Source organism: Brachycentrus maculatus, unplaced genomic scaffold (genome assembly GCF_059751285.1).
Source record: "Brachycentrus maculatus isolate JH-2025_06_01 unplaced genomic scaffold, ASM5975128v1 h1tg000018l, whole genome shotgun sequence".
NCBI classification, from domain to species: Eukaryota; Metazoa; Arthropoda; class Insecta; order Trichoptera; family Brachycentridae; genus Brachycentrus; species Brachycentrus maculatus.
The window spans coordinates 316,683-338,879 of NW_028280772.1; the positions used below are offsets into that span (position 1 = coordinate 316,683).

A 22,197-nucleotide genomic window follows, 5' to 3' on the forward strand; every position below is an offset into this window, starting at 1 on the left:
AGAAGCGTGGCTTCTTTCAAAGTCTTTGATTGGTTTCCCAAAGGCCGAGAATACGCAGTTACGTCGGCCATCGGGCGACAACGCGAGGAGAGCGTATTATAACAAGTGTTGGTTCGGCGCCAACTTAATTATTATTATTTACTCGCGTGAATGAATCTCGAACTCACGTCGGATACACACATCTCTCTTACTTATGCAATAATTGGAAACCACCTATTCGCAACATTTTAGTGCTACATCGGAAGATAACTAACCAGAATTTAGATGAACGCTCTCTTGGCCCGGCCCACTGAATCAAGCATATGCGCATATTTCATTATTACTTAACTTTGTGCTCAGACATTTAACCCTACAAGACTAAACTATCGTAAAAATTACGACGGCAAAATGATAATTAATGGGAACAAAAAAATATTGGCGTCGTTCCGCGCCCCATGCTTCGTCTTCCTAATGTATATATATATTTATTATTACGTGTGTCTTAAATCCGCAGAATGTTACTATCACATACTTCTAAAATAATAGTTTTTGCTATCGTATTTATTCCCGTTTTATTCATATTTCATATTTTTTATGAATGTATAGTTTAGTTTAACGTCACTCGTAGGATGGGTTAGTAATATAGGGTTAAATAATATGTTGTTTATGTTAGTACAAGGGTGTCCAACCTTTTCCGCGCCGGGGGCTGATTTCCAATATTAGCTTTATCGCGATCGACTTCTAACGTGATCCTAGTAAGAAATTTGATTTAGGTTTTTGTTTCACATTTACGATAACTTAATTTTCAATTTCATAAGACGTGTGCTTTCAAAATAATTCAAAATACCTGGAAGACGGACGGGAGGGAGGAAAAGGGGAAAAGGAAAGATCAAAGCTCAAAGCTCAAGTCAAATACTGTACGAAACGAGGGATACACTACAATATAATTTTTTCTAAAAAAATAAATATTTGTGTTTTTTTTTAATTTTATTTACAAAAATACTTCAATTTCATAATATTTCTGTGAGCCTAAGCGGTTTTTTATTATAAATAGGTATAAAATTGTAGTAGAGTGGGTTCGAATCGAAAATCTCTGACTCAAGAGTCCGCGACACTAACCACGGGACCACAACCCGACACAATTTTATCTAAAATGTTCAAGAAAGTATTAATTTTTGATCGATTCGTTGCTTTTTTGGTTTTTTGAACTGCATTGAATTATTCGTTTAGAATGAAACGATTGCCCACCCCTATTGCTGCTATAATTTACACTAGCTTGGTTTAATTCGCCAAGTGGCCGATCGTAATTAGATTACCTTTCTTCGTCCGTTGTCAACCCTGTCGTGAGCGATTTCCTGGAAATAATTTCCCGAAGCTGGGGGGACACGTCCACCGTCCACCCCTGGGAATGGCGACTCGATGCAGACACGTCGTTTTCAGTAAATATGATAATACATCCGGTCGAGCGGCTGCGGCGGTCCTTCTCTCACCTTCCTGTTACCGATTTAGTCTCGTGACGTGTTTCATAGCGACTAACTTATTCCTATGATACACTTGCGCCGATACTGTTGTTGCAATATTATTATACATACATTTCCAAGTGCATACATCAAGTCGGCATCAAACATCTAAACACTCCAATTAACCCTTAGCACTCCTCAGTTTCTTAATAATTATTTTTTATTACTGTTTTGTAAATCGATTACTTTTTTATTTTTAAAATAAATGCGATAAAAATCATATTCCACGAAGCGTTTTCTGTAAAAAACTCTGTTTTTAAGAGTCACAAAAAGATACACTATAGTGTACGGCTATAGCCGCTTGTGCACTACCCGGAATTTTACCGTCCGGCTGTCCTCCGGTACATGCAGGCAGCGGGGTTGGGTAAGGATAAGGCATAGTAGGCACTGGTCGTGTTTCCATGCGGAACGCGGGTAGTCCAGGGTAGGCACTGCTTTACCTATGTAGAATGCACTCCTCCGCATGTCGGCTACCTAACTTTACGAACAGCGTTACTTGTAGCTACAATTATTCTGTAGAAATATGTTTTTCGTTTCCTGTTGCTGTAAAAACGCGGATATCTTTTAACATTCAAAGATTGTACATGTCATTCTGTCAATCTCGTGAAAATAATACGTTCCGAGAAATAGCATCGCAGGCGCAGTGTTATCTTAAAATTCCTCGAATTCTGTATATCGTTTAATCGTTATCACGAATTTGAGATTGATGATCGTTGGACACTGACAACTCGCTGCCGAGTGATGTACGGCATCCACTGTTATGGTAATGGTTTGTATATTGCCTATCGTTTACGATGTCCCGGCTCCCGTTCAAGTATTGCAATAAAAATATCCCTTTCGGATATTTACACCATTTCTTCACATTTTATCGAGAGATTGATAGCATTCGCGATAAACTTAGCAAGACTGTAAAAATATGAATGAAAATAAGACACATTCTCTTTCTTTTAACAATAATCAGAATAATCCAAGTTATTTACAAAATTCGATTACCGAAATACAATATTTTATTCATAAGCCACATTTTACGTTGTCCCTCGCCCAAAACGTATTCTTTTTATTTATTGGATGTTACCTTAATTTTACGACTTTCCTAGAAAAAAAGTATTTTTTTTCTAACGCAGGTTTAGTTTCGCCATGAAATTGCAGCGTCCCGATTTACGACCGTAAAATTATGGTAACCCTACGAAACTAACAAAAGTGAAAATAATTTAGACTCTTGTCACACGACGGATAGATGACGAGAGTGAGATACATGTATTACAATACCAAGTATCCAAAAATTGTTATTCAGATTATTATCAACCGGGAAAACTTGTCGCAGACTGTCAAACATTGGCCATGATTATTTTCTGATATACAGAATGTATTCGGTATTTCGCAAAGGTCCACGCGAGACGTTATTCTAAGAATCGAACTGCTATACGCGTGTCCGAGTAAATGTTTTATGACCAATATCGAGCCGAATGTGTGTCTCCATCGTAAATAGATCACGAGACAAGGGATGGCTCAACGTTTCGGGCGATGGTGTTTACAGAAAAATAAGCCCGGCTGTTCAGCGTTTACGATTTCACGAAATAGAATAAGAATAACGCTGGATATTTTCATCGCGGGAATAAAATCGATCAAAGAAATTTTATTCTCACTAACTAAATAAATCGACTCGATCAAACATTTGCCGATAGGATCCTATGTAAACATTATTTTATTGCATTTCGATATGTTTATTAGGGGAGATGACCGTACCTCGGGCCGTTTTTGTTTCAAAGTCTCGTATAATGGTTAATTGACAAAGTACGTCATTTTTTTATTCAACCAAATAGATCGGTTATTTATAGTCAAATTGTTAGACGATATCGTATGCTTATCATGCGTAGTATACATAGGAATGACATTTCTCAAAACTTCTTCTCTTGGGCCCAACGTATGGTGCGGTCCCGTACCTTGGTCATATAAAGTAATCGTTCAGTAAAACTATTTATAAGTTTATAATTTTATTTATTTTTATTATTTTTGTCCGCCTCCGTAATTTAATGGTCAGCACGCTCGGCCACCGTTCTGGAGGTCCCGGGTTCGATTCCCAGGGGGAGTCAACTAAATATAAGTGATTTTTTCACTGTAATATTTAAGCAATATTACCCTAGACTGGTACCTGAAGTGGAGGGCTGATCACCTTTCCTTCATGTGTAATAACACTGCGTTTATATGAAGCAGTGCCCTATGCACCATTGGGGTGCGGATAGGGGTTTTATTTTTATTTATATATTTCCATAGTTTTTTTTAAAGAATTAAAGCCCTACAACTTATTTGAATGTTATTATAACCATTTATAGCGAAAAAAAACATTACAAAAATCAGTCAGCTTTCTTTGATTTAATTACGATATTGAGGTTAGTAAACTCGTAAACTGTTGGCTCCATAATATATCTACTGTATTCTATAGAAAACATATTGTTTTTCTCCTTGGAATCCTTAAATTAAAAAAAAAAAACAATGAATGAAAACACAATTAAAATTATATACTTTGGTCATGTTCCAAGGACATACGGGACATACAGTAAAACAATAAAATTGACAGTCACGTTTTTGAGGGTATACATATTATCCTTGAATAATAAGATGTTTTTTAATAGCCAATATAATCAGTAAACAGATGCATGCCAATAAGTAAAACCTTAAATTCAAAAATTACCGGAGTGTTTTAATTTAATTTTAACAAAAATATTAGTAGCCTCTCCACGCCACAAATATAATGCAATGGCTAAAGGACATTATTATGTTCTGACATATTTGAGAATATTTACGTAGATGGCCGACGGGAACCGATTGACCAAGGTAGGGTCCTCCCCTACGTACATATAGTTGGGTTTTCTTTGCCTCGGAGATCCCATTTACAGCGCGAAGCAGGCGATTATTAACGGAATGAATATATTAATTGTATTTCGATAAATATGTTAACATCTTGATTGCTACATTACCATTTAATAAAAATAACGTAGGATAATAAGTTTTTGTGAAATTTACATTCGGTTAAAATAATGTTTGTCGATATTCATATGCTATGAACAGAGTGAATGGTGCTCTGAAATCAGTTACAGCAAATAAACATATATATTTGCGAAAGGTTAACTGACAATACATAACGGAGTCCTGGTACCAACTTTTGTGTATGGAAGTGAAGCATGGTGTTGTGTAAAAAATGATGAATGTTGACTGAACGCAGTAAAGTAGTAATAAAGGTGAAGTGCGATCGCTCAGACGAAAATGCAGCAAAACGATGTATGATACAATAGATGTTCGAATGGTGAAATAAGGTGAGAATGTTAGGTTGAGATCAGCATTATCGATAAAATTGAAAAAGGTGTATCAATATGGTTTGGATATGTGGATCGAATGAATCAAGAAAGAACGGTAAAACAAATTTATGAGGCGAATGTAGCTGAAAATAGGAGCAGAGGAAGAGTGAGGAAAATTTAGCATGATCATGTATGCCGAAATACTTGAAAGTGGTCAGGAATAAGTGATCGGGGAGTTTAATGTATGACGAGATGCATGCACGTGTAAGAGGCGAAGATTGTTTGCAAAGACGGAGTGGTTTGGCGTTCTTTTCTCTCTCCCTACCCCTACATAGAGGCGGCGCGATAGTTAAGTGTAGGGAAAAGAACTCGCTCTGTAGCGGAGACGCTCATTTATAATTACACTTCAATAGTAATCGTGAAATCGTAATATGTTCTTATCAATTCTGCTTGAGCTTGTAGAAATATTCGCGACCATGTTATATGTTATTTGTGACTTTATAAAATTGATCTCCATAACTAAACAGCGCTAAACGTTCCCACATTGCTCGTCGTAACTTCATTTATATTTTCAAACATATTTATTCGCGTATTGTTACTCTTCCGGCTATCGATATGATCGAATGACCCTCGTCTATCGACCGGATAAGAAATACAGTATGCCAAAATAAAAGTAATTAAATGAAGTCACCGCCTACGTAGCGCTGCTCTGGGGAATTTTCCCTTTGGGCCAACCGACCGAGCTAAATATGTATTACTCTAATAACTTTGCACATAATATACAATTCTTCGAGTCGCGCGTCACAGAGGCCTCTGGGAGTTAATTTTAATGAATATTAAAGTTGCGGGTATGGATTGCCCGCTGGTTTGTGTCCTCCGTTATGTAAATATTGGTTCACGTCTCGTTTTCCCTAGAAATAACCGCTGTCGAGAAATGCCGAAGCGATCGTTATTCCGCGACACGATAAATTTACGAGGACATTTTATTTATAACGCTTAAAATAAATGATGAAAGATGACGTCCCGCTGTGAGATTTTCACGGACGGTAGCATTTTTTATCGCGCTCGCGGGAACGCTGCCAGATATTTCTATTTAATAATTATATACTGAACCGGACACTAAACATCCCCGACTCGCGGTACAACAGATTTATTTTATTGGAAAATAATACCATTTTACAGGTCATCGCTTAAACATGTTACGTAATTAATTGCCGCTATCGTCAAATTTCACACTTTTGCCCAAGTTTTTTTAGTTCTGAAATCATTTTAGATGAGTAGTTGCGCCCAACGAATTATGACTGGTCGAAAGTATTTTTTACTAGTCACGGTAAGAAAAAGCAGGGAGAATCTAAAGCGTGATTAATCTCCCTTTAGTGCCTCCAGGGGATGGGTATGTTGCCTGCTAGACCCTTTTAGCGCCCTCATAGGAATGGGTGTGTTGCCTACTAGACCCCTTGAACGCTCTCATAGGAAGGGGTGTGTTGCCTACTAGACCCCTTGAACGCTTTAGAGAGGAGGGTATTGTTGCCTGCTTCGAGAATATCTAATCTTGATATAATATTTGATTCCGAACTCATTTGTATCCGAGGAAAAATATATCCCATTTTCTATTTTTGGTATCCTATTTTTAGCTCGTCGGGAATGCTCGAAGAATGATCCAGAAACCTTTTGTTAAAGCTTCTCGAGTATCGAGAAGTTTGTTTGTAATCCTTTGGAGATTAGCTTCTCATCTTGCACTTACTCGAAGCTCTCTTATTAGACTATTATCGAACTTAAGTACCGACGTCTTGAGTGATGTAGAGTACACAGTTTTATCAGTATAACCGATCATCTCTGTAATTTTGATATACTTACAAAGTATATCGGTACTAAGGAAGGTGTTGTACTAATATACAATACACTTAGAGGGTGTCCTACTAACATACAACACTTTTAGGAAAGTATTGTACTAGCTTGCAACACACTTAGGAAGGGGTTGTACTAACATTTAACACACTAAGGAAGGTGTTTACCACGAGCCCTTTCGACTTGCCTACTAACCTGCTGGTCACTTTCAGAACGATCTCCTCTCGTTCTATACCCTTTCGTCGCTTATCGGCTTTTGTTGACATACATATAAAATAATATACTTATAAAATTTATGTTTCCATATTTAAGTTGACAATAAAATACGAACAAACGAGCCCCTGCGTCTTAAAAGTTTAACAGGGTAGCTGGTAAACGTGTGTCTTTGCCATGTGTATTATAATGGCGAGTGTATTATGCATGAAAACTCCCTCCCATACCCACGTCCCATTCAAATACTTTTCCTCCTTCTTAGATCCACACTTGCAAAAAAAAAAAACGAACCGGAAAAAATATTACTTTTATATATCGATATTTTCAAACGCTCGTTAAATAATTTTGCTAATTAAATTTTTGTACTCTCAATTTCCATATTATGCCAGTGAAATATCTGAATAACTTTTGTATAACCTTCGCTTTGCTAAACATTCCCGAAATCTAACAATAATAATGTCGGTTAGTAAGCTTATTTTGAAAGTATGGCCCAACCCTGCTCCCGCGTTCCGCGCGGTTCCTATTGTCCCATTACATTCGAGCCGAAACTCCGCATTTAGCCTTCGGGACTTCGGGTACATTATTGAGGAAACCATGGCATCTGGGTATTAAAAGTAAAGACGCGAGTGTTGGTTAACTGTTACTTTATCGGTTAGCCGATTCAGGTGGTAATCGTTAGTTTTGTCGATTTATATTTCGTTCCTAATTGCGAAATATATTGGAGCTAGAAATACGCAATGCGCAACCAAATTTGTGCTCTGGTTTAAGTGATTAGTTTTAAATTATCGACTATGTAAATCAATTTAAGTAACGACTTTTCTTAAAGAATATTCTCTCTTCTTCTGGGAATTTCTCTTAAGGAATCTTCACTAATAGAAAGCATCTCGCTCATTCGACCCTTTGACAAACTCACAGAATTCCCGAGATAAATCGCTGCCGCATTTTTTATACAAAACTTGAAAATGACATTCTTTTAGTTCCGTCGAAAATCGTTTTCTGCGTAATTTGTGGATCTTCGCACTGTAATAAATATCACGCCATGTTTTGGACATAAATAAACAACGCTAAAATACTGTAAATAGTCACGTACCAGGGCGCTGTTTCGAGAATGTTCGTCTGAAATGCTGTCCTTTAATGGATGAAAACGTGAATCGATCCAATAAACGAGCGAAGCTAACACATATTTCACTTTTACGTACAGTTTATATTATGATATTTGACGCTGGAAGTAGCAACATCCGCAAAAGCAAACGCCTGGATATTGACAGCTGGGAATATATTATCATAAGCCACGAGTGGGTTTAAATTTCTGAATTTTAGATTTTTTTCATGAATTATTCCGTTATCACCGAAGGTTTCTGAAAGTCATTTTATTTTCTCTCAAATTTAGTTCGATTTTTATACAAATACGAGGTGATGAGAGTGAAGAAAAAAAAATTATGATAAATTTGTTTTTTTTTTTGTTGTATAAAATAAAATCATGTCTAAAACCAACTAACTAACTAACCATTATGCCGCTTCCCCGTAGGGGAGGGTAGGCAGAGAAAATAGAACGTCACACCAACCTGTCTTTGCGCACAATCTTCTTTTCCATATTCGTACATCTCCTCATACATACGCGCCGATTATTCCTGCTCCTGACCTATATTTGAAAAACTTGATCGTGCCAAGATTTCCTCGGTCTTCCTCCGCTTCTATTACCAACCACATTCATCTTGTAAATTCGTTTAACTATCCTCTCTTCATTCGTTCGATTGGTGATTAGTGATAGCGTTATGACATTGAAAGCTGTCCCACCGCATTCCCAGATTCGATACAGAAGCATCTAGGCTTCATGACAGACCTTCTCTTGCAAAGTAATTCTTTTTAACTAAGTTGCGAAATTGATTGAAAATGGAAACAAAATTGTAACCCGATTTTACTGTGAATTTACATTTAAAAGCTTTCAATATCCCTGTCACTGCGAATCTAAATAAATACAAGTTTGTAAATCCGTCACCAAATTGTCTACAAGTACCTTGATGTGGGCAGTGAAAGGGATTAGTATTTACTATCCCCTCTCAACTCATTACCTGATATAAATTCCTTTGTTTTCCTTGTATTCATCCATTTTACAGTTTCATATTTAAGGATGAAGGTAGACTGAATGCAACCGAAATGCGATCTCTTAGACGAATGTGCGGAAAAACGATGATTGATAAATGTTCGAATGGTGATATGAGAAAAAAATCGGGGGTGAGATAAACGTTGTCGATAAAATTATGAAAGGTGTGTCGAGTTGACTTGGGGATGTGGAACGAATGAGTGAAGAAGGAACAGTAAAACAAATATACGGGGCGAATGAAGTTAGAGATAGGAGCAAGAGAAGACCGAGGAAAACTTTTCATGTTCAAGTAATTGAAATACTTGAAATAGGTCAGGTCAAAGTACCCCGGTGTAGGCAGTGAAAGGGATTAGTATTTAGTCAGTGATAGCGTACTGAAAGGAATGGCGACTTGGAGTGGTGAGGGATGAACGTGTCGCCGTGTGCAGAGCGCGGCGACGGGGTCGCACGGTGCTGGCCCGCGCCGGGTGCGGTCCAGCGCGCGCGCAGCCTCCCCGCTAGATCGATAGTCCCGGCGCGACCTGCGCCCCGCGGCGAAAGGGCGCCCCGTCTGTACCGCCCCGCGCCGCCGGCGCTCGGCCACCGCCGCCCGCTGGCGATGTGCCCCTCGCTCCTCGGGACGAAATCGGACACTTTGCAGAAAGGACCCGAGGGGGGCCCGTCGGCTACTTTGCGCAATAAATTGAAGCCGGAATGAGGGAATGAGGGTCAAACGTGGAACGCGTTATCTAGATTTTCATTGTAATAAATATTCACAAATCATTAATAATTAATTATCTTCGTACCGTTTTTGTTTGCGCTGATGGTACAGCTTATATAAAAAAAATATATAAATATAAATATAGATATATAGATATATATATATATATATATATATATATATATATATATATATATATATATATATATATATATATATATATATATATATATATATATATTTATTTATATATATATATATATATATATATATATATATATATATATATATATATATATATATATATATATATATATATGTATGTATATATATATTCTTGGAGTATTTTTCAAAGACTTTGTTTTTTGATCCACTCACATTTTTTTAAAACTAAATACGAAAATTTATTTCGCTGTTTTGTTTTTTGATTCCTTTTTTTTTCTCAAATCGTTATAATGAATTATTTTCGTGAGATTTGTTCAAAACAGCGAAATAAATTTTCGTATTTAGTTTTTAAAAAATGTGAGTGGATCAAAAAACAAAGTCTTTTTTTCAAAATAATATATCAATATGATCCACAAAGTTAATGCTTTCAATGTTCAAAACAAAATTAATTTTCGTAACGAGAAAAACAAAGTGATATATTAACAATTTCCTGATACTCCAAGAATATATATGCATATATATATATATATATATATATATATATATATATATATATATATATATATATATATATATATATATATATATATATATATATATATGTGTGTGTGTGTGTGTAAATTCTCAAAAAATGGTAAGCATTATTATATAATAATTTATGGCCTTTCCTCGGAATTTCATCTCATTTTAATATCTCTTTACGACAAAACTTCTGAAGCCGGCGTCGACTGAAAGTGCGCCTACTCATCGGCGGATCCGAAACTTCTCTGTATAACTTATAGTCTTAAATGTTCATTTGTGATCGGTCGACGAAGTCTGCTACTTTATCCATTACTTTCCGCTATTCGGGGACAATTTGCGTTTTATGCTGAAAACGGGATCAGGAGTAAGCTGTATGGCGTATTTCGTACCAAACTTCTCAATATTATTATATTGAATTTTTATCGTGTCTATGTAACTATGACTTTTTCTGAACTCAAGAAAAAGGTTCTCGCTAATAAATCGCAACCCGTTTCTTTGTTATGGCTCGTAATTGAAAAAATAAAGCATTGTGCTAATGATAAGTCAAAATATAAAATAATCGTACAAACTCTTATGATTACAAAAAAATAATACTTAATTAATTGTGTATCGTGTAAAAGCGAACGAATATGCGTAAAATCGGTAATTACCCTAGAGATTATTTTATTAACGATGTTTAGTCGAAGTTGTGTAAAATTAAAATTACATGTACTTATATTTTTTCTTATATTTTTCACGTTTTGGTCATGACGACAAAAATATGAAGATGATATTTATTTTTATATTTTGATTTCGTCGTCGCGCGACGTCGATGCAGCGCTACTCCCAATATATCCGAATACAACTTCTAAACTAATATATGGAAGACATGGGTCTAGCGAGTTGTTGTTACTGACTCCCAGTGCCGTCACGTGACATCGTAATGTCAACTTTTCAAGTATCTTTCTTATCTACTCCCAGATTAAGTTATTTTTTTTCCTCGATTGCGAGAAAACTCGCCTTTCTACCGTTTGTATCCTACTGCCCTTCGTTCAATTGAAATCATAAAAGATCGGTGAGGTGTCGTCTTGCTGGTCACCCCTTATCCAATTAAAATCATCGTATCATCTAGTAAGTTACCCATGGGTCGAACGCCATTCAAACGCGATTTTTTATGTAATAATAATAATTTTGATTCATGGGCCATTTTCGCAAAATACAACATTTGGATAACGTAGTCGTTACCAAATGTTGAACAAGATTTCCAATTGTAATCGATATTTCACGAATTGTCTGGCGTATTGCTACTGGCTGGTCGGTTACTACAACCCCTATCGGGCGACCAGCCGCGCGGGATGGCGAGCGACGCGCAGCGCGGCGGGCGGTCGGGCGTCGGGCGTCGGGCGTCGGGCGCGGGCGTCGGGCCGCCAGTGCGCTCCCGATGTGCCGGCCGACGGGCGTGCTCGCGGCGCCTCTGCCGCGCTAGCCATGTGCGCGCGATGGACTACCAGTGCGTTGTTGTTTACACGATCATCGCCATCCCGCCGCCGCGCAGGCACGGCTGCCTCTCGTGGCTCAAGGAGAACATCAAAAGGTGACCACAGCGCGATCTCTTGGCAATTTGCATTTTTCGTCACATTCGAACTAATGCGGGAAAATACGTTACACGTGTGGCTCGAGACGGTTTGGCCATGTGGAACGAACGAGTGAGGAAGAACGGTAAAACAGACATACCAGGCGATGTAATTTGTAATTTGAAATATAAACAAAGGAAGACCGAGGAAAACTTGGTACGACCGAGTATTTCAAATAGTATGTATGAGGAGATGCGTGAATGTCGAAGAGGCGAGGTATGTTTATAATATTTTCTTTGCCTACCCTGACGAGGAAGCGACTTGATGTTTTGTTAGTTATACACATGTCTCAGGTATTGGACAATATTGGTTCGATTACAATCTCATCCTCGATTGTTATGCGAATATATTCGAATCACTTTGAACACAAGAATAATGTATTCGACTCCCCGAGTCAAAACAAAAAATAATGTATTCAGAGTGATTCCAAATATATGTAAAGTAACAAAAGAACTTTTCCTTACTTTTTCTTTCTATGATGTTTATCTCACTCTCGTGACGAATTACGTTTGACGTTTTGAAATAGCGTTGCTGTCAATTATTGCTACAACTAAACAAGATATTATAATGCACTTTTAGTATTGTAGGCGTTATATTTATGAAATGATAACACGGAATTTTTCCATTCTTAAACGAAAATATACATCTTTCAAAACTCCTCTTATGAAAAAAAATGAAATTTTGCACTTATCGATAGGCTGACACGGTACATAGTAATTGTGTATCGTAGTTTTGATTGCAAATATGTACATAAATTCACAAATACATAGATTATTAAAATATGAAAAAATCTTTTCCGGTAAGAATTATAATAAAAAGATAACGCGTTAAATACGTAGGATAGATAACTTAAAGTTTACTTCTATTCGGTAAAGAAACTAATGATCATTCGTTTTCTTTATGATATCGTTAACACTCCGACAATACCGATGCACAACCGCTTTCGGAATCACAAAGTCGTAAGAAATACAAGTTTAGAAGTAAAGTTATCTATACGACAATGCTTTATCTTTCCTTCGCAACTTCCGCACTTATTTCATTCAAACAACTAGAGACAGAAAAACACCGAAAAATTGTTTTAAATTTGATATAAGTTTTATAAAAAAAATTTTAAAAGATAAAACGGTCGTAAAACATGACGGAACGAATGTTATTTATATTTTAACTGATAAAATCGAACGCTGATTTTTAGAGTCTGCTAAATTGTATTTTATTGTTAAAAACACCTTAAAATAAAATTTGTGACAATTGTTTCGCCTTGTTATGGCATTTTCAAACTAATGTTTTTTAATGACATTAATTTAAATAAGCCATAACAGGGCGAAACAATTGTCACAAATTTTATTTTAAGGTGTTTCTAACAATAAAATACAATTTAGCAGACTCTAAAAATTAGTTTGGTTTCAACAGTTAGTATATAAATTGAAATGGAGTTTTACAAGTAAAACGCCAAAGCTATATTACATAATGTTGTATTTGTAAATAATGATGATAAATTTATCTAAATACAGTTATTAACTTTTAACATGTGAATATCTCGTGTAAATTATAGAGTTCCTCCCTATTGTACCCATCATGCGTGTACGAGCTGTGTCATGAACTCGAATGGCTATTTTTAACATGTGGGTGGCTTTGGGACCAGAATAATACCAAAAACGGCTATTCTAGATTTTCTTTAATCGTGCGGCTCTATTCTCCTAAAGCCTCTATGAACAAATAGCCCTTTTTTACTGAAAATAATAGTTTTTATGGTCTTCCATTCTGGTCGAAATTTTCAGATGTGTTCTAATTTTTCACAGTGCTTCACTGCGACGATTTCCTTATGTTTTATCAAAAGCGTGTAGTGGTTAATTTGAGTAAAAATTGCCTCATTATATCATATAATCTAATACGTATTAGGTATATGTAATACATTTTAATAATTACCAACATTATTATTTTTATTTTACACTAATATAACGTCTTATACAACAAGAAAAAGGCGTGGTAAAGACGGTTGGTTCAAGAGTCCTTTCTTTAAGGAACGTATTTATGCACTGGATTGGTTGATGAATTCTTGAATCAATTATTTTATTACTACTCAACTGTTTGGAGGAGAATGTCATTTAAATTTGTCCGATGAATAGTCCGGTGTATGAATATATATATATATATATATATATATATATATATATATATATATATATATATATATATATATATATATATATATATATATATATATATATATATATATATATATATATATATATATATATATATATATATATATATATATATATATATATATATATATATATATATATATATATATATATATATATATATATATATATATATATATATATATATATATATATATATATATATATATATATATATATATATATATATATATATATATATATATATATATATATATATATATATATATATATATAAATTAATGTTTGTACCAAAATTTATAAATGAATATATGGAATCTAATTGATGACTAAATAGAAATAAAGCATATGCGCATGTTCGCTGTAACTTTGAAAATAAATAGCATTATTATAACATATGAACATTATAAACGTTACCCATAATAAGATTGAATAGAAACGTAACATCTATGTTATTATCTCCTATTCAATAAACTACCGTACATTAAACTAATGCCTGACTTTTACAATACTTTCCAACTTACCGTAATTGCGGATAGTGTATAGTATGTTTAAAGGAGTTTTTCGATTTTCCATTTTCTTCTGGGCCTATGATATTTCAACATGGATGAAGAAGAATATTGAATTCTGAGTGTTTACAGAGCTTAAGACCTGTCACAGGTTGGTTTGAGTAATCACTTTACACACTTGTTACATTCACCATTCTTCCCACGATTGACAACAACACTAGTTAAATTTAAGAAGTTGTATTTATGCTTCAATAGATCCTTCTTCTACATGCTAGTTCCTCGACACCATCTGTGAACGGCATCTATTTATTTTTTTATTACCAGAGACCTTCTTCCTAAAATGGTAAACAATGTTTTGGACATAAAAAATATCGTGAATATCACTTAAAACAGCCAATGACCCAGACTTCCACATCCCACCTACGACATTTGCGTGTTTGGAATAAATTGTGTGAACTATGGATAGTCGAAAAGATTAAGAGTTCTTTTAAAGTGGTATGGACACGCGGAACGAATGGATAACGACCAAAAAAGTATACTTGGCGAATATAAGACTTGGCACGATCAGAACAAGCAAAACGTAAAATCTGGTAGTGTCGAAAGCCTGCGTAATCGGAGGGCATCTCTCTGCCTGCCCCTGCGTGATGGTGGTAGTGGCAGGAACAAGTCGTGTACCTCGACCAGCCCCTAACCGAGTCTCGCTTAGCGCGACTCGGCTTGAAGCCGGTGATGGAAGCCGACTAAGCCGCCATTTGTGCAAGATGACAGAAGATAAAACGTTCATAACTTAGCCACAAATCATCGTTAGCGAGATACGATTTCTCTCGCATCGTGATTCCCGATATTCATTCCATTAAACTTCGTGAACTGCGCTAGACCCGTTATCCCAGACAAAGGACTCGGTGCCAGAACCCAGAACCGAGGAAAGCGTAATGGTGCACGCGTCGACAAGTAAGGCACTTCCAGCGAGTTATTAGTAGGGGGGAATAATTGCGACAATGTCAAATGGTCGTGCTCGAAGGTGACCTCCAAGACCGAAGTAGTTTATATTTATATATATATATATATATATATATATATATATATATATATATATATATATATATATATATATACAACATTTTGAGTGTGTCCAAATAATTGTTCACAAAATCTGGATTATCTCCAATTATAGGAGTTATTTTTCATATTATTTTTGACGATGAAGATTAAAGATGAAGAATATGGAAGTCTGAAGTATGTATGTGATTATAATCCAGGACTCGGACCTCACATACTAGTATAAGAGTTTCTGCTCAATAAAAAGCTTCTTTTCATCTCACCAATAGATGAACTCCAGTGAAGTTCTAGTGATTCAAGAACACGGTTTTTAAATTGGTTTATATATATAGAACTTCCAAGAATTTGAGTACTGTGGTTATCAATAATGGGTAGAATTGGTGAATGTTACACGTGTGTAAAGTGATCACTTAAACCAGCCTATGACGGTCGTCAGCCCCGTAAATGCCCAGACTTCCGTATTCTTCTTCATTCTTTTTATTTGATGAGATGTCATAAAAAAATAACATATTAAACATAACGATCGGCGACTGCTTTCCCTGCTGGTTTTCGATACATTCGCTGTCAATGTAGTTCTTACTAAAATGGCGCTATGTATGTATTTAATGAAAACGATTTATTGAAAAGAAAACAGAGATTTTATTTTACAAGACTTTATGCGAAGAGTATGCTAACTCCGATATTCCCTGAGCGATAATGCCGCGGTTTGCAAATTGCTTACTCTGTTCCTTATCCATAATTGCTCCCTTTGTAAAGCATATGCAGTCCACAAACCTTATATCGGTTGTCCAGTTAGAACTGCCAAGATGAATGTTCGATAAAAGTTTTGCGAAATAATATCCAAAAGCTGGTTTTAATATATTTTATGAAAAATGGATGCAGGTGGAGCTCTTAAAGCGATTCAAATCTCTTTTTATGATCTATTTATATGGTTTTTAATACACCCAGCGTTCCGAGCTGCGGAAAGTAAATGCCGAAATCTTGGGTTAATTTCCGGAGAGAATCGTTTTGTGAATGTGTCGAGGATGAGATTGATCGTCTGTCGTCATCCCGTCGCCGTATTTATCCGGCGCCGCATAAAGTCTGTACAAGGGTGGCGTCTGTGTGCCCCCACACGAGATTCATGCGTGTGTGTGTGTGTGTGTGTTAGGCCTTGTGTAATCACGATCACGTGACGTGTTATCAAGATAACCGGTTTCTTTACTGAAAAGAACGAGATTCATTCTGTTTGTTGGAAAATGTCCAAACTCTTAGACATTTTCTTCCTGCAATATTTTGTTGCCAAAGTTTTTCCCATTATATCGAGTCATGCTATGGTCAAATGCTATGTTTATTTTTTCATATTATGAATACAAGCGACTATTGAAATAGCGATAGGCAATTTTCGGGTTATTTTTTATTAATAAATCAACTACAACAAACATTTAGAGTGTGTCCAAATACTTGTTCACAAATCTGGAATATCTGCAATTATGGGAGTTATTTTCATATTATTTTTTGACATTTCATCAAGGATGAAGAAGAATATGGAAGTCTGGGCATTTACGGGGCTGACGACCGTCATAGGCCGGTTTAAGTGAACACTTTACACACGTAACATTCACCAATTCTACCGATTATTGACAACCTCACTACTCAAACTGACTTTATGACGTTGTTGAAAGGAGTGAGTGATATGTATTAAAACAAACCCAACCTATCGCAACTCTAAAACTACTAACCAAAATATGGTTATTTAGTATTTACTGATCATTTAGTAATGTACTTTTATGAATCGTTACCATTTTAAATTTGGTTAAAAATGATTTATCTATCACTTTACTAGAGGTTTTAGCATTTATTGAACCGTGAGACCTTCGTATCAAACACTTGGAAGCGGCCGGGCCAGGAGTCGGAATAATCGGCGGGTATCCATGAACAGATGTACGAATGTAGAAGGGGCGACAAATGTTAATGTCTCTCTGCCCACGGTGTGTTGGTTAGTTAGTCAGAGACGTTCACATCAAAATGAGGTTTAACGTCGGAACCTCAACCGAGTGCAATTCTACCGCGAACGACCAAGATGTCAAACCGAAATGGCTAGCGCGTTATGCCAAGTCATAATCAGTGAAACGGTTAGTTGGATTGATTTAGGTAAATTTTTAGTAGTAACTTTAATTCAGTGGTTACCATAATCAATAAGCGACCGGCTGCGCGAGGGGCCAGACGTGGAGACACGTCGTTGACATTTTTTTAAGAATACATATTGGAATTTGATACTTTTTTGGATATTTATTAAAAAATAAATATATATATATATTTTTTAAACTCCTAACCTTCATTTTTCAAAACCTCCACTCGTGATTTTAGTTATTGTTACTTGGTTTCAAAGAAAATAAAGTAGCGGGCTATCGAATATCTTGCCTTTATCAATATCTCATTAACGAATTTATACCCTTTTCTGTAGTTTACTTTTAAAATATATTTAAGATTATTTTTCAATTATTTTCAATACGATTTCATTTCGAATCACTTATCTGTGGTATAATGAGTCACTTGTTTGTGGTAGGTTTCCCTATAGCGCCATTACTACGAGAAGTTGTCGGCTGGACGGTCGGTAATCCATTAACATGGATTTGAAAGATAATGTTTTTTCACTTAAATGTTTTTTTTTAATTCTCTTTCACGGTCTGAATTACTTTTTTTTTATTAATTAATACGGTTTTGTTCGAAATATTCCGTCTCAGTGACATTTTGGGGTGTTATTGTCAAAAATTTATATTTGTCAAACATCGATTTTCGATGTTCGATCTTTGTAGATGGATCGTACATTGTAAATGCTTTTTTATTCTCTTTCACTGACTAAATTACGTTTTTTTATTAATTAGTGCGTTTTTTTCTGGAAATATTTCATATGAATGAAATTTTGATGTTATTGTCAAAATTTTATAGACGTTGGGATTGTTTTAAAATCTTCTGTTTTTATTTTATAACAGCTACAGATATGAAATACTATATTCTAATTAGAATAATATAATACGACTCGCGTTTTGTTAAATTTCCAACATGTTCAAGTCATTTATAACCCTAACCATTTTTTTTCCTAATGATGTCTTTACCCGATCAAGATTCATAATAAAAATAATTCCCACATTAAATTGAGTACCATAGAACGGGGCTACTTGAACTTTGTGGTGTTACTTGAGCCCAGTACAAAAAAAATTAAATCCGTATTTGGTCAACAATAATGAACGTATCGTGACAATAAGTGTCACCTGTCAGGGAAAGGATGAATCATGTCGATACATTCATTATTGTAGACCAAATACGGATCTAAATATTTTTTTGTACTGGGCTTGAGCCCACATGTTACATGTTACTTGAGTAACGCATCAAAGTTCAAGTAGCCCCTATCTACGGTATAGTAATTTAAACAAAGCCACTGTTTTTTTACAAATTATTTTAAAAATGTAATCTTGAGTTTAATTGTACGTTTACATTTTATTAAATCTCTACATTGATGAAGCTGGTAAATATGATGATGTGCTAATTTACCAGCCTATGACATGTCAATAGCCCTGTAAATACCCAGACCTACATATTCTTACATCAATCGATTCGGCAGTAATTTTGTGCACTGCGCATCATTTTCAAACACCATTTAATTATGCGTTTGAAAAAGATGCGGAATGCGTCAAAACACGTGTCACAATACAATTTAAGAAATAGTGGTGTTTACCAAGTAAAGCTTAAATTAAAAACTCTATATTTTCTTCATCTATGTTGAGATGTCAAAAATGTAACAATAACTCCTTAGAGGAGAAAACTCAGGTTTGTAAACAAGTACAGTAGAACCTCGGTATACGTCCTTAATCTGTTCCAGATCATGAGATACCAAACAGGACGTATACCAAACCTATTTTTCCCATAAGAAATAAAGGGAAAATGATTAATGCGTTCCCACAATTTATTTGAATTTTTTTGGCATAATATACATTGACGTGGTTGTATAAAATGATTTAAACACTGCAAAGTTTAACTAAATTTATAATAAATATAACTGAATAAAGATAACATAAAGTCTTAGAAAGAAGAATTAAGTGCTTATGATGCTGAGAAGATGTTATTGTTTGGAAGGAGAGTCCACTATAGAGTCCAGTAAAACATCAGGAATTTGACATTCTGTTTAGTCTCTTTTCCCTAGATGACTTTGGTTAAGGTTCACCAAGTTTGACTTATACAAAATATATGTCTAAAGACCTTTACCTTCTCCTCGGGATGTTTCGAAAATGTGACATTGTCTGGTCTTCCCAGACAATGCTATTACGACTCGTTTGGGCTTTGTTGTGGTGGTACTTCTTTGCAAAGTTTTTGTCATCCATCCATTTGCAATGATTTCCTTGATTAATGAAGTTGGAGCTTCCTCTATCTCCTCCTCCTCAGAGCCTGAAGAGAGTGCATCGTTTCTAGTCTTGTGCTCATTTTTCTCAAGTTCCTGCAGCTCCTAGTGGTCAACTCTTCCTTGAGCACCTCCACTAACTCCGCCACATCAAATCCCATGAACCTGCCCAGAGAGACAATATCTTTCACTATAGACACATCCTCAAAGTCCCTTTCAGTCACTGTTTCTAGCCAGAAATTCCTCCAAGCAGAGTTCATTGTTCTGTTGGAAACTTCCTGCCGAACTTTGTTAATGAGAGTTATGGAATGGGCGATAGTAAAGTGATTTTAGCAAAAGTGTCTCAGAGCTAACTAAGTCTGTGTTAGTAGTCACTTGGAAGCACCTCAGGAATAGTGGTTTAGTGCAAAGTTTCTTGAAACTACTAATGACCTACTGGTATATGGGTTGAACGAGACGAGTCATATTGGGGCGGTATGAATGGAACATGAAAAGTAACAAGAGTATCGCGCGGTGTTGTAACTCATTTTAACTAATAAGTTTTTTAACGCACGCAAGTCGTATTCCTAACGAAGGTCTTATATGAAGCAAAATGTTTCCCGTCCAAACATGACATATTACAAAGCAGAGGTATACCGAGGCTCCACTGTATTTGGTTTTACAATAATGCGGAATGCATCAAAACACAAAATTTGATTTTAAGAAATGGTAGTGTTTACCAAGTAAAATTTTAATTGAAAACTCTATATTCTCTTTCATCTGTCTTGAAATGTCAAAAAATGTTATAGTAAATCCCGAGTGGAGAAAACACTGAAAATGTTGTAAATTGTATGTGCTCAATGCGTGTCTTGTGTCCAGGGCTGTGTCGGCTTACCTGAGGGCCCTGAACTACGCGCCCAACAATGCGGTGGTGCACGGGAACCTGGCGTGCGTGTACTACGAGCAGGGGCTCATCGACCTGGCCATCGACACGTACCGGCGCGCCATCGAGCTGCAGCCCAACTTCCCGGACGCGTACTGCAACCTGGCCAACGCGCTCAAGGAGAAGGGGCAAGTGGGCGAGGCGGAGGACTGCTACAGCACAGCGCTGCGCCTGTGCCCCTCGCACGCCGACTCGCTCAACAACCTCGCCAACATCAAGCGCGAGCAGGGCCTCATCGAGGAGGCCACGCGCCTCTACCTCAAGGCGCTCGACGTCTTCCCCGAGTTCGCCGCCGCGCACAGCAACCTGGCCTCTGTGCTGCAGCAGCAAGGTACCGATCACTCGCATAACCGACCCAATACATCACTCAGTACCTCAACCTACTTATTAGGGTCACCTTAGGCAAATTTATGTATTTACGTACGTAATATATTTGCAACACATCCTCTTCGCATAAATTTGCAATATGAGTGTGATCTCCGAGAGAGGTGGCACGGGGAGGCAAGGTGCTTCCCACCTTCCTTATCTGAACGAGATCTCAGGCTATATAAGGAGTGCCATTTGGCGAAATAGATCAGTTCTCATCGGAACACACTTCAACTGCCTTCTCGTGTCAGTTCTCTCTTTGCTTTTTTATCCATCAGAAGTTGACATCGGTTCTAATAAGGAATTACTTGTCCGCGAGAGAGTTTCACATAAAGCCACAACAAATCAAATCAGGAGTTGCGGTATTAGAATGAATTTTCTTTCCCGTTTTCTTTGTGGAAGTGAGTGCTGTGAATCCCGAGGGGACGCCATATCTTCGGATAGTTACATATATCTTTCGACAGGTTTTTAATTCAATTCATAATAAAATTTGTAAAATACATTTTACATTATTTTGACTTAATATTATTTTTTTAACAGTAAATTTGTTAAATATTAATTTGCTTCAGATAAACTTCTTTTAAACTTATAACTCATATAGTACATACTTATTTGTTAACTTTTTTATTTATTATCTTGATTTTTTATTTTCTGTTAAAATCAAATATTTGTAGTTTAGATTGGCACTTTTAGTTTAAAAATATTTGTGACGTCTATTGTATTCTTTCAAGTGCCCTTTATTATTACCTAAAATAAAATATACATATCCCCACACACAGGCCATGCCTTTGTAGGATCTTTTTTTGTATTAATATAATATAACTTTTTTTTTAAATCA

At 36.0% G+C, this 22,197-nt stretch overlaps 1 protein-coding gene across 2 annotated transcripts in view; it reads left to right on the forward strand.

Annotated features, from left to right (window-relative positions):
• Positions 1–22,197, forward strand: part of sxc (O-linked N-acetylglucosamine (GlcNAc) transferase sxc) — a 52,765-nt gene that overhangs the window by 25,515 nt on the left and 5,053 nt on the right. Inside the window, exons 1-2 of one of the 2 annotated variants that reach the window (XM_088267092.1) lie at positions 11,766–11,920; positions 20,930–21,324. In XM_088267092.1, the coding sequence (XP_088123218.1) occupies positions 11,826–11,920; positions 20,930–21,324 (490 nt within the window). In that variant the 5' untranslated portion in view covers positions 11,766–11,825. Of the gene's footprint in view, positions 1–11,765; positions 11,921–20,929; positions 21,325–22,197 lie in introns of those variants that run through there. The other variant, XM_088267083.1, reaches the window with a different exon arrangement.